Genomic DNA, 13,841 nt, shown 5'->3' on the forward strand with positions numbered 1-13,841 from the left:
AGTTCCGTAACGATCAAATATCTTGGAAAATAATGATTATGGAAGAAAATGTTCAATATAAAAGTTTTAGTATATCAAGTGGTCTATTATATGGTTATATTGAAATGACTTTCATGTGACCTTGAAGGACACCGTGAAGGTCAACTTTGAAATCTTAAATGGAAACTCCTATATATTTTCTATTACATTTTCTTAAAACTGGTGTCAAAACGTTTCCGAAACACTGGTTACAAACCCTTTTTGCTTGAGATCTTCCTGAGTTACGAACCTTCAAAATCCTTCAAGGTCACATGAAAATCATTTCAATATAACCATATAATAGACCACTTGATTACTAAAACTTTTGTATTGAACATTTTTTTTCCATAATCATTATTTTCCAAGATATTTGACCGTTACAGAACTTTCTGCCATCACTGTATATTGCTTATATTACTAGATGCATAACAAGAGTTCTTTTTATATCTGCTACATTCCAAGATGTATATCTTCCACACAAAGCTGTGAATCAAGTCTTTCTATTGAATAACGGTTACACACATAATTTTATTATCGACAATTTTCAAATGGCGACCTAAAGAATTGTATTAAATTAAGTACAAACACTGTTAGAGGTGCGTTTAGAAGATATTTCTACAAAAGATATTCCTACAGAAGATATTCCTTATCGATATATGAATGATAGTTCATATTGATAGATTTATATGTGAACTGTGCGTGCGTTTACACTTAATATAAAACAAAACAAAATTATATTCTGTTTGGCCTTAAATGCCTCATATAAATATTAGTAAGTGTATTACACTGTCATTTTGTTGTTACGCCAATGTTGCTACATGTTCTTTGATAATAAAGTTGCTCCATTTACGAAATCGTATTGACTCACTGTACCCTGTACCAAATGTTCTTCGTGCTGCAGAAGGGATATACTTTTTTTACACTAAACGTGCATTTGTACATTGTCTTAATTTTATTGAATCAGTGGTTACAACAAGACGACATGTTCAAGAAGGGTCAACAGTATTATTAAATATTTAGTGTATTTAGTCTTAATACTTCAAACAATAAGATTATAATTTCATGTAGTTCATTATACGTAATATATTAAAATATATATTTTAATGTTCTTCGCAGATAATATAATATGTATATATACAATCGCAGGTAAAAGTATGTACAAAGTAACTGCACCCTAAAGGATAATTGTCGCACACATCGAGATAATAGATCTAAATCGGAAAGAAGGGCGAAATGAGGGCTTGCGGAAAATAAATTAATAGTCTTCTTAATATATAATAATTATAATTAACGATAATAGTATAAATGAATAAAATTACTGGATTCTCTTCTTCTGTATATATTAGGTGTAAAATAAAGTGTAATGTCTTGGCTATTTATATATACATATACTGTATGTGCTGTTACACACGCAGTATATATATGTATACATAATAATATATATATGTGTGTGTGTATATGTAATATAATATATTGTATATACGCACGTGCGTATATATCTACCGGGCGTGAAAATATAATCTTTGAGGTAAACTGCATTTAAAAAAAATTGTAAACAATAGTCTAATAGGTACCGACGTTAAGTTAAAATTAAGTAATGTAAATCACTCTGTACAGAGTGACAATTACGGAGGTATATTCGTTCGACTAGAGCCGCCGTACAATACAATCAATACTTGCTACTATATATTTATAACACTACAGTCTGTCTGATAAATTATATCGTACTCTGTATGAAAGGAATGTGTATGTTTATGTTTGTGTGTATATTATCATATATGGAGCGACCAAGTAGTCTTGCACGGATTTCATATAAGTCCTGATTTAAAAGACAATAAAACATTCTTCTCTTTGGCTGCCGCATTGTAGGTATTTCTAAATTAAGATTATAAGATAGTGAAAATAATGCGCAAGAGTTAATTGTTAAAAGATTCACGATGATATCGTGTCTCTTTGTTCGGTAAATTATGATAATTAATGATTAATGAATGCGCACAATATTTGTTACGGTAATAAGTAGATTATGATCTATGATATCATTTATTTCCGATGTTCGCATTTGCGGTAATACGAAGGACGCGCTAAATGCGAGACGATGCTTATTGCTTTTGTATGTACTATAAGGTAATGTTATCTTCGTGGATTTTGTACATACGAAATGCTTCACGTAAAGTCCTGCAGGCTGTCCTCCTTGCAAAAAAAAGAACAGTCTGTAGTCGCTTCGCGTAAAACACTTGACTTCCTCTCCTGAACGGCGACTCTATAGTCATTTGTTCACGACATAAAACCTATCACATCCACGAAATTGTTTCAAGAGCACTATGGTATGCGTGTACGGAGTGTTTTGTCGTTTCAATTAAATTACTGATTGCTGTTGGCGATTCGTTCGTCGCTGCGGCTACCTCTTTCTCTTTCTCTCTTTGTAATACAATACTCCATTACTGATACTGCGGATATGGAATCGGGAATATACAGCAGCAGAATTATACATGTAACCGGAATAACATACGTTACAGCTAAGGGAAGTATAGTACATTATGCTACTTAAGTGTAAGAAATGAGATGAGGACAATTTTGATAAGCGTAAACTCATTCTCACAAGAAACTCATACAACTGGCAGTTATATATCCAAAGGCTTGTGTCTACGAAAGATTGCTAAAATGCCAACAAGTATTTTTATTCTGAATAAGATCATTATATATCAGAAGAACAATTAATAATCAACAATTTAGATGCTCAGAAAAAATACACACTATATTTGAAAGTTTGAACTTAAGTGGTTAATTCTGCATTTTAATCTTGACATAAATTAAAGAAACATATAATATATCTGGATTTATTCATGTGTGTATGAAGATTTTTTTAAAACCAGTTTTAACATCGTGGACACAAGCCCTAATAGAAAGTAAAATAACTCGAAAAGCATTGCATACTTTCTACTGCTTATACGTCATATAGCGTACAATGTTCTTCTAAACTTAATTATCGTTTCGAATTCATTTTTCATATAATTAACGACTCTCTCTCTCTCTCTCTCTCTCTCTCTCTCTCTCTCTCTCTCTCAAAATTATTCTTTTAAATGCTTTTATTGTATGCTGCATATGTATGTGTACACACACACACACACACACACACACACACACACACACACACACACACACACAGTGCGCGCGCGCGCGCGCGCACATACACAACACACATTTCAAAACGCAGGGGTGTATAACGTGAATGTGTATCTTTCTGGTGCATAATATTAACAATACGTAATGATCAACTAAAGGAACAATCGGTTTAATGTCTTGCTCTTTCTCGTTATTATACGGCAGCTTAGCTATCAACGCTATAGAAGTGATTTTCTAAAGTATACCATCAACAAATACAAAAGTACATGAAAAAGCATATGAATATACCCTCAACAAATATGGAAATAATATAAAATGTAACAGGCATTACACATTATATGTATATGATAACAAATGCAAAACAGATTAAATAAAATCGCAAACCAGATGCATCGAATGCATGCAAACGCATTCGCAACAAAGGTTGCTGCACAAAAAGAAGAGAAAAAGAAAGAAAAAAACTGTTTAAGAATATATAAATTTAATATTGTATATGCGATTCTATATATATGAGATTCTCATAATTATATTTATAATACATATAACAAGTTCCATGTATTCATGTGTAAATAAAACGATTCTTTCTATTTCAACTGTATCTGATCTGTGTGTGAACTATATAGAGCTATTGTAATGCGATTTGCAAAGTTCAATAAACGGAATAAGTAAATCATGGTGCACAGTTAGTTAACTAAATATCTCCGTATTAAACGCAAAGTATCGACAATATAACAGTAGTATGTTCTCGTCTCTTGAATAAAACGAAACGGAACAGTAATAATATATTAGACTTCTAACAGACTTTGTTATGGAAATGTGGTAATATTCTATGGAATGAAGATATGATAGTCTTTTTAATATATGCAGATCGAATTAATTCTAGCGTTAATTGTTTTCATACTGTGCTCATGGTGACTATATTATTGCATGATCCAGTGTAATGTGTTCACCTAAAGTATATGCTGAATGTAAAATGCAATAAATAACAATTAGTGGAGGTACAGTAATAACATTGACATTTCTACGTCTCACTCTAAACGATATAGCTTATTCTATCAGGTACTGTGTTGGGTTTTTCTGTCATGGTAACATGCACCAGTCTGGAATATGTGTCTTGTAGATTCGTCTTGAATGTTGCTTCTTTCTTTTTGTGTAATACACAGAACTGCTTTACCAGTTAACACGCTAAATACCGTACATACAAAACGTTGACATTAATTGTATCGATTACCTAATCGCCTTAAAAACGATATCAATCTTATGAACGGAAAGAAATCCGAGGAATACGTAAAATTCGTACGTAACATATTACGCAAAGTCTTTTCACATAAACATTCTCCAACGAGGTTTTCTGTTAATTATAAAAATATCGTCTATTAATACACACAGCAGTCTTTACAATCTCTTATAGAAGTAAACAATTGTGAGAAAACAAGGTGGCCTGTTATTCGCCATTCGTTCGAATCGCAATATTCTGAGTACGATTATCTTTCTGAATATTCCTTCCCATTCATAGGATTTCCTTTTAAATTTAAAGTATGATATATCAATAGTTCATTTTAAACTAATACAAAACTTACATCAAATATTTTAAGAGCTATTCAACATATCTTTCATTTGTCATGCACACTAGCTCCAAATGCAAAAAAGATTTTTACTTTGATTTCTTGGAGAAATCAATATTTTTGTAAAAGTGATACCTTAATGACACACATACGGTACATTAAAATATAAAGAGAAAAATAGAAAAAAAGAGGAAAAAAGAAAAAACACGGAATAAAAAATTTTCTTAACATTTCTAAAAACGCGTAGCATCTGGTTAGAGCCTTTCCCTGTTTTCTTAATACTAAACGTTCTTCCCTTGTTCACAATTAAATATCAATGGAAAACTTATTTTGGAATGATCAGTGTGTCTCTGCTTCATTTTAAGCAATCATCAGCCCGAAAACTGTTGTCAGAATGATACTTTATCAACTTTTAGGCCATACTATGCCCGAATATTTAGCAATTTTGTGTTCCCAAACGCGAAGGAATGCACGTCCACGTGTCTTTTTGCTCGTCGGTATTCGAAACGTGATATTTTATGAACATATTCACAATCAATAATTATTCTATTCTATGTACACAGAGGCATCGGAAACTTGCTGTTTTTTTATTTCAATTCATTTTATTCGCGCATCTCTCAATTTTCGGTACGTTGATGGTTCACTTAATTTGTATATGTACAGAATTATTCGACACGTTTAAGGATCAATGAAAAGTGATAAATTAAACACTTTTGAAACAGCTTATGTACAAAAATATTGCATTTCTAAATTTCTAAATTTGCATTTCGCTAAATGGTCTCAATCGGGAACTAAATACAAAAATAATTTTGCCAGCAGTATTCGCTAATATACTAATATATAATATCAAAAATTTTTAACCATATCTATACAATAATTTTCTTCAATTCTTTTCAAAAATATTTACTTTTTATTTTCAAACAATATTTTAAATTATTCTGTACATACACAAGTCGGGCAAATATTTCAAATATCGTCTACGCGATCACTGCATTGCAATGTTACAAGTGCACCATACAAAGAATGCAATAAATTTTAGAATTAAGTTGCTTTCACTGAGACGCTTATGTAGACGAGCTTTGTTCTCCGCGCGATAAATGTTTCTTGTTCGTATTTACAACGTGACGATTAACGCCACAATTTCTTTCAAAACAATATTATTTACATCGATCATGTGCCAGACAATACTCCTGCTTCGCGAGGTTGTTGCAATTTTGCATTGCTTTCGCTTTCTCGGGGCTAGACATCGCTATTTTTTTCTTTTTCTCGCGCATTGATTCGGAGTGTGATCGATGGCATACCATAAGGAAGGAGGAAATAGGAGAATTCATGTACTCCTACCTGTTGTACCTTGATACCGCTGAGAAGCATTGAACACTTTAGCGTATTGCCTAACGCATTTTCACCCGTTTGGTCCAAGCGCCGGAACAGATGCACACGTGGCTGTCGGTGATGAAATCTCATCGTCCGGACATCCTGAATTGTTATTTAAACTGCTAGCACTACTGCCTAAAGTACAATTGACCATTGTGAGCTGCGTGCCTTCTAGATCTTGCTCCTCTTCCTCCTCCCGTTGATCATTCGAGGCGGAGCTGCCTCTTCTTTTGTACTGCAATCACGAAGAATGAATTAATCAGTAAGATATAATGCGTCTTTATTATTTATAACAAAATATTGTTAAGATCCGTGGTAGTACCTGAGGATTCTCCATAATATGAACATCCTTCGAGCCTCCATTAACCTCCCACGGCGACAATAAGGGTTCTTTCGCGCAAATTTCGAAAACCCCATTAGACTGTGCGCCCTGTACAACACATATATATTATTTCTTGTTAAGATTCACATAAATTCGAATTTTCGACGTTCAATTACCTTTGCGTCTGAGTGCGGATTTGTTTCGATCGGTGATGATGGACATAGCACTGCCAATTCAATCTCATTCGGGGCATTCACATGTTGACTCATAGATGTGGAGGATTGCTCCGCGCAACATTCATTTCTGTTTCGCGATAGCACGCACCCGTTCGTAGGTTGAGCGTCGTTTCTCAATCGTGAGTTCTCGAACTTTCTTCGGCAGTATATACTGCATAGGCATATCATGATAAATCCGATGCTTATGCTCACCCCGAGGATCACACCTATATAATCATAATAAGGGTTATTAACGAATCGCACAGTTTCTGAACCTAAGTCTATTTATTTCTCTCACCTAGACTCTGATCGGGCTTAGAGTTTTTCTCATTGCCCGATGGGGCAGGTACTTTTGACGTTCCACCACCACCGTTATTACTACCGCCATTACTACCGTTACGACTAGTACCGCCGGTAAAAACAATAATAGGGTTTGACGGTTTCCCATAGCCAGCATTTGTCGCAGCTTGCACCATAACGAAATATCGTTTCCCTGGTGATAAACCTGGTAGATTCGTCGTCCTTTTATTACCGGACACAGTCACATTATTCCACGTCGTCGTCAAATTTATGGTATATGCGACAATATAATTTTGTATAATGCCGTTTATGTTGGTCGGTTCCTCCCATGCAATTCGTACTTTTGTATTGTTCTCCAAGAACCATTGTAACCCTTCGACTTTACCAGGAACTGTAACATTTCGTTCATTATAAAATCCCATTTAAAGCCGACATATTTATTGTTCTATTAAATAACAACTTTGTTAGAGACTCACCATCTTCGTTTGTATAACATTCTATAGACTTGCTATAAAAATTGGTTCGATTTGTGTCATGTCTAATGGCTTTTACTTTAAACTCATATAAAGTAAAAGGCTTTAGCTCATCAACGCTTGTTTTTGTGTCGTTTCTGTAAAGTATATATTTTAAAGAAATTTAAAACTTTTTTTGTCAGCAGGTATATATTCAAATATATTCAAATATATTTATATATTTCAAAAGATCGAGCTATACTTACACGACAGAACATTTAGAATTGTTAGAATTTTGCACATGCACCGCATAATAACAAAATTCAAATGAATTTATATCGTGCGCATCGGACAATGTCCATGACACATTAATGGACGTGGGCGAGACGGGAATAGCCTCCAATGTCATTGACACAGTATCTAAATTGCAAGATTATCGCATAAAATTATTTATTCTTTTATTCAATGCAGATATAATCCATAAAAATTTGACAAACTTACTAGGATCGGATTCTACGGTCTCTACATATTTTGTTAAGCAACTTGTTGCTTCATCTGAGCTGTTCTTCACCATACATAGATGCATAGTATAAGAATCGTTCATATCTGGATAAAAATTAATTATTGTACTTTTAATTTAAATAACGTGGTTAAAAAGTGTTATTATTTATTGTAAAATACTTACCAAGATCAGTAAACAAGTATTCAGTAATATTCTGCGGTAAACTAATATTCTTTAAATTTTCACCATTTTGATTTTCGCAATAAATTTGCCAGGAATCGAACTTTGATTCAATTTGATCATTTTGCTTGAAGTTGATCTTCCATTTCATCTAGTATTGGAACAAAGATTTAGAAAACAATTCAAAAAATAATAAAAATTTTACGATTTTAACACTCTATTACTTTTTATTGACGTTCTTTATATGTATATATATATATTGATAAAATATTAGATTTTTCACCTTTTTTATTTTCATAGTAATTTATTTACTTAGGTACTCTTTTTAATGAGTATAAGAAACGTTCATATTTCTAATATTAATCAATGATACTAACCTTGATAATTGAAGTGTTTATAATTAATACTTGAATATCTACATTCTTTATAGTAAACTGATTAGATTCAGATGGCATGGTTACAGTAACCCAATCCAATTGTGATTCACTAATATTTGGCTCGCCCTGTTTTGTTCTTGGCAATACTTGAAGATCATATTGTGCTCCAGGTACCAAATCTGCGTTCGTAATATATGATTGTATGATTACTACTTTTGTAAAGCTCAAAAAAAAAAAAAGATAGACAAAGATCATACCGGAAATTATATAGTATTCAATGGATGCAGGTAGATATTGTACCAATCTGGATGAACTCTGGTGAAGTTTCCACAATAGCTTATAATCCACTATGACGCCGCGAGATTCCTTTTTACTCAAGGGCTCCCACGATACATTTAGTTTTGTACTACTGATTATATTCACATTCATTTTTGGTGTGCTTTTAGGAACTGGAAGTAAAATTATTATCTCAGATTAATCAAAGTTATATTTTGTTACAAGATAAAGTTAATAAAAACGGAACAGAAATACGTACCACTTGGAGCAGTGGAACACACAATGGTAGCCGACTGATCGCTAGCACCATAATTATTCCACACACGTACGTAGAACGAGTAATTTGTAAACGGTTCAAGAAGTTTTGTTACTTCTACAGACGTAGAATTCCCTGGTTCTGGCGGCGAAACTTCCTCCTTACCACCTTCTGTATTAGAAATACATATCAAATGTATAAATATAGATAATTGAAATAAAAGCTTCTGAAGAGATCTATGTTCTTTATACTTATCGCAAGATATCAAACTCACCTACAGGACTATAATGGACGGTATAAGCTGTAATACTGGTATATGGTACAGACTTTGGTGGTTCCCACGAAATTAGGATTTTAACTGGTGAAATAGCGTGACACTTTAGAGAAGTGGGTGTGGCAGGACTATTACGCGATGTATTTACTTGGAGCCGGCCAGCAGCCCAAATTTCACCCGCTGCATTTACCGCCACACATTGGTATATGCCAGAGTCAGACGGCACTGTTGCTGATATTGCTAATTCTATTTTATTATATTCCTTAACATAAGTTGTTCTGCGACCTATTAACATTCAAAATGCACGATTAATCGTAAGAGTAAACAAAAATTGTGTTAGATAAGTTCTTCCTTTACAAGTCCTAATACTGTCTGTAATATCATTACCATTAATAGTAATATTAAATGAATCTTTCAGCCAATAAATTTGAGGTACGGGTAATCCTTGCGCCTGACACTCGAATCTCGCTGTTCTTCCATTTGGACAGATTTGGTTCGTCGGCGTTTTTACAAATGATGGTGGTATTAATATATCTACTGTTATATTCTGCAATAATTTACGTATATATGAATATGTCAATTTATATCTGCTAAATATTAATTACTTTCAGTCGCAAGTATAATCACTTACCTGTACTTGTAAGTCATTGGTAATAGAATTCTTTGAAGAACACAGGTAGACACCAGCATTGGAAATGTTCACGTTTGTTAAAGATAATATACTAATGCCAGTGGTGGAATTAAGAAGGATGCGAGGTTTTGTAACATTATCTACAAACAAATATGATCGAATGTATTCAATTTTTTTAACTAACCGTGTATTCTGCATTCAAATGTCTTACCTATGTAACGAGGAATAAATGACCATGTTATAAGTGGTGATGGATAACCAGATGCAGCACATGCCAACTTAAGATTCGATCCATTAAGCAACCAATGATTGTACGAAACTTGTGGGAACAAGGACGATGGCGTATGAGTCGTTTTGTTCTCCGCTCTCACGATAACCGTTAATTTTGCTTCTTTGCTCCTTTTGGTCTTCTTTAGAAATTCATTAGTGACTATGCATCTGAAATATGGCAATTTCCATTTAGTTTCCAATAAAAATATTAATGGTAAGAAATTTAAAAAAAGATATACCTATATGAGCCAGCATCTGACAGTTTCGTTGCACTTATATACAGAACACCTGGTGGTACCACAGAATACTTTGATTCATTATAAGATAACAATGTTTCATTATGCTGCCACGTAATATTGGGTGGGAAAGGAACACTGTCAATCAAGCAAGACAATCTTGTGACTTCACCTTCTTGAACAGTAATATTTTCTGGAGTTTCTTTAAATACATGGGCAAGTTCTGTAACACATGTGACACTTGTTACAACTATGATAAATCTAATTCCTAAATTTTTGTTGAAAGAAAGAACTGTTGTATTCATAGATTTATAGATCGTTGCACTTACCTGCTATTTGAATAATGGTGGGAGCTGATTGTATCAACCCTCCTAAACTAGTACGTGTTACACAGCGATATTCATCTTTATTATGATTTCTAGCATTAACAATATTATTCCTTTCCTTTTCTTTGAACTTTTGCATTTGTAAATTTTGTTTCTGTACCTAATACATCATTGTATTATACAATTTAAATATAAATCATAATAATCTCATAATAATAAATCTATAAAGTACTATGCATTACTTTGTAAAAGTGGAGAGAGCCATTGGAAAGAACACAGCGAGTAAGACCACACGGAGGTGCTGGTATTCCATTGTGCAACCAAGTCACAGTTTCATTTGAGCCAGCTATGCAACTGAGCGTGATCCCCTTTTTCCCTAGTATCACATGGCCACTAGGTTGAATTTCCAGCGTTAATCCAGATCCTTTAGTCAAGCCAGTGTCAGAACTGTCTGATTTGGACACGTTCCTGCCACTGATATTTCCTCCAATACCTTTAACACCTGCCAAACAGGCAGTTTACAAATTACCTTTATATCTGTATAGGGTATATTTTAATATTTTGTGGAAATACCATCTAATAATTAAAATAAATAAATAAATAAAGAATATACATATTTCTTTAAGATTAGTCTTCAAAACTTTTTAAATTTTGCAGTGATGACTGATCAGAAATTACATCACTGATGATATTAGTTTCATAGAAATCTTTAGTAGTTCTTTAGCAGTCGGACACGCATTTACATCATATTATAACCAATTTATCATAACATAAATATGTACGTCTTGAATTGTATCAAAATAATTTAGCATTTAATTTACATGTGGCCTTGACATTACTTGGTCATTCATTACGATATCAATTTTACTGATATTTTGAATAACGTTTTGGAAATGAATTACGAGCACCACAAAAACTGACTGCACAAAGAATTAAGGAAGATATGCTTGATTAGGAACGCTAGAGAAATATTTCAGGTTGAAAGCGTGTCATAAAGACGCGAGTCTTCACGACGTTTATCATATAAAACGCATATCACACGAAAACAATATCAGGTTTCTCTGTGATAACGCTAACTGCGCATCTCTCTTTCTTTGCCTCATCATTAGGGAGAGAATTCATGCACGGAGGGGAATACAAAGAGACGAGAAGCGGTCGACGATGTCTGGGCCATGTACGTCATAATAAACCAGTAACATCGTCGCCTGGAACTCGGGAGACGCGGGATGTGCGATTTGATGTTTCTCAGGAACGTCGTTAACGGGGAAGGTAGGCGTAAACACGAGGAATGGAGCACGCACCTGCGGCGCAAGCTGGTTTCAGCACTTCCGTGATCAAGACGCTCAGCAACAGTACTCGCGCCGCCATATATCCACGCTCATCGGCAACCGCGTACCGGTGCGTGCGTGCGTGCGTGCGTGTGTATTGCGCGTACGCGTGCGTGTATATGTACGTGTATGTGTGTGTGTATGTACGTATATTTTACGTGTGTTAGTTTTCACTGACAGAGGAGCACGGCTGTGGTGCGCCGTCGTCGATTCTTCGTCGTTGTTTCCTTCGACTTCCTTGTCGTCGTCGTCGCCGTCGTCGACGTCGTCGTCGTCGTCATCGTATTGCTCGCGCGCAAAACTTGACGCCGCATGTTCGACATCATCGGCTTCGTCGGAGCCGAGGAGGGACAGAGAGAGAGAGAGAGAAAAAGAGAACGATATCTCGTCGGCTGTTCCGTTCGCCGAGCTGGAGCGCCCTTTTCTCCCTCCGCCCCCGCCCGATCACACTCACCTCACTGCGCTGCTTTTGCGTTCGCGTGTGTATGCGCGTGTATGCGCGCTCACATAGTCAACCGGCGCGGCGCGCGTACCGATTCCTACGCGAGCATGAATAAAGGAAATACGATCGACGATACCGTGCACCCGAATCGCGAATCACAAATGCCCGACCGACTTCGACACCGTCGCCGGGATACCGTGCCCGCACCACCGCCTTCACCGGCGTAAAGTTTGTTGTAACGCGTCCCGTCGAATTTTAGCACGCGACACCCTCGTTCTTGCTTGCCATTTTCCCTCGGGCGTCCTCGGCGTTTACCGCCGCCTAGAAACGTACGAGGGAAGCTCGAAGCTGCGAGGCCGCGTCGCGCGCATAGGTAAAGTAGAGATCGACCTGACCGACGGAGACTCGATCGGTATTGCATATTATTTATAGTAGGGATCCGGGATCAATGATTGAAGAACGGATGACATTATCGACAATTGATATAAATTTTTGTGATTTATATAATCGCAAATTTATATCAATTGTTGATAATGTCATCGTTCTTCAATTATCTCTGGATCACCTTAGGGCCGACTGTCTATATAACAGTATTTCGATCGTTGGTGGTGCTTCCCGTTTGATGACACAAAAGTCGACGTCAAATGGAAAACATCTAATTTCTAGAATTTATAAATACAATAAAATATATCATTTTACTATATTAATGTCCCAGACAATAATAAAAAGTTCAAAATCGAGATATCCTAATAGCACACTTTATCCGGGATACATCCTGGAGATGTTCTTATAGGATGTTCTTATAGGATGTTCAAACGACCCCAGGAAGTCTGTGTTGTTTACGATGACCATATTTTGTTAAAGAAAATAAAAGACAAATCATGAAGGACTTTGTCTCTACATATTTTTAAACCAGTTCGTGATTGTCAAAAATGTGCGCATTATAACATTTTATTGCACAGTATAATTAAATAGAGAAAATGCGCAGTTTTCTGATAGTTTGAAACTGGTTTGACTGTATTGGAATAAACCTTAATTTGATCTGAAATAATAAAAGATTCAAAATAATAAAAAATGAAAACAACTCTAGTTTGAATAAATTTAATTTAAAAAATTAAGAAATATAATTAACAAAAACAAATTGTATTTATATGCATAAAACTGTAAGATATTTCCCGTAAAAATTTGCTCATTGATATAATATTATAGACATTGGAACGCTAATTAGAAAAGAATTTCTCATAATGTCAAAATAAAGGACAGTAAAGGACAATGTTGGAAAATAAAGGACAAAATTAAATTTTGAAGAAACAAATAAATCTAAAGGACAGCTACCTAAAATAAAGGACTGTCCTTTACAATAAAGAACGTGTA

At 34.8% G+C, this 13,841-nt stretch overlaps 1 protein-coding gene across 1 annotated transcript; it reads right to left on the reverse strand.

Annotated features, from left to right (window-relative positions):
* Positions 1 to 5,664: 5,664 nt before the first annotated feature.
* Positions 5,665 to 12,747, reverse strand: LOC108720881 (protogenin). The gene is made up of 19 exons (XM_018445146.1): positions 11,999 to 12,747; positions 10,940 to 11,199; positions 10,701 to 10,851; positions 10,375 to 10,594; positions 10,077 to 10,303; positions 9,866 to 10,005; positions 9,622 to 9,781; positions 9,235 to 9,519; positions 8,964 to 9,131; positions 8,686 to 8,877; positions 8,429 to 8,607; positions 8,055 to 8,202; positions 7,871 to 7,975; positions 7,636 to 7,789; positions 7,394 to 7,527; positions 6,916 to 7,308; positions 6,579 to 6,844; positions 6,403 to 6,510; positions 5,665 to 6,315 (listed from the first exon to the last, which is right to left on the reverse strand). The coding sequence occupies exons 1-19, from the start codon at positions 12,063 to 12,065 to the stop codon at positions 6,109 to 6,111; spliced, it is 3,564 nt and encodes a 1,187-aa protein (XP_018300648.1). The 5' UTR covers positions 12,066 to 12,747; the 3' UTR covers positions 5,665 to 6,108.
* Positions 12,748 to 13,841: the final 1,094 nt, after the last annotated feature.

This window comes from Mycetomoellerius zeteki, unplaced genomic scaffold, assembly GCF_001594055.1.
Source record: "Mycetomoellerius zeteki isolate Tzet28-1 unplaced genomic scaffold, Tzet1.0 scaffold156, whole genome shotgun sequence".
NCBI lineage: Eukaryota > Metazoa > Arthropoda > Insecta > Hymenoptera > Formicidae > Mycetomoellerius > Mycetomoellerius zeteki.

Bases quoted from the DNA above. Each gene is read 5' to 3' on its own strand.
- LOC108720881 (XM_018445146.1), bottom strand. From the start codon at position 12,065: ATGGCGGCGCGAGTACTGTTGCTGAGCGTCTTGATCACGGAAGTGCTG. The intron at 9,520-9,621 runs GTAATGATATTA...GAATGTTAATAG, and splicing joins ATTTAATATTACTATTAATG to GTCGCAGAACAACTTATGTT. The intron at 8,203-8,428 runs GTTAGTATCATT...TTCCAATACTAG, and splicing joins TAAACACTTCAATTATCAAG to ATGAAATGGAAGATCAACTT.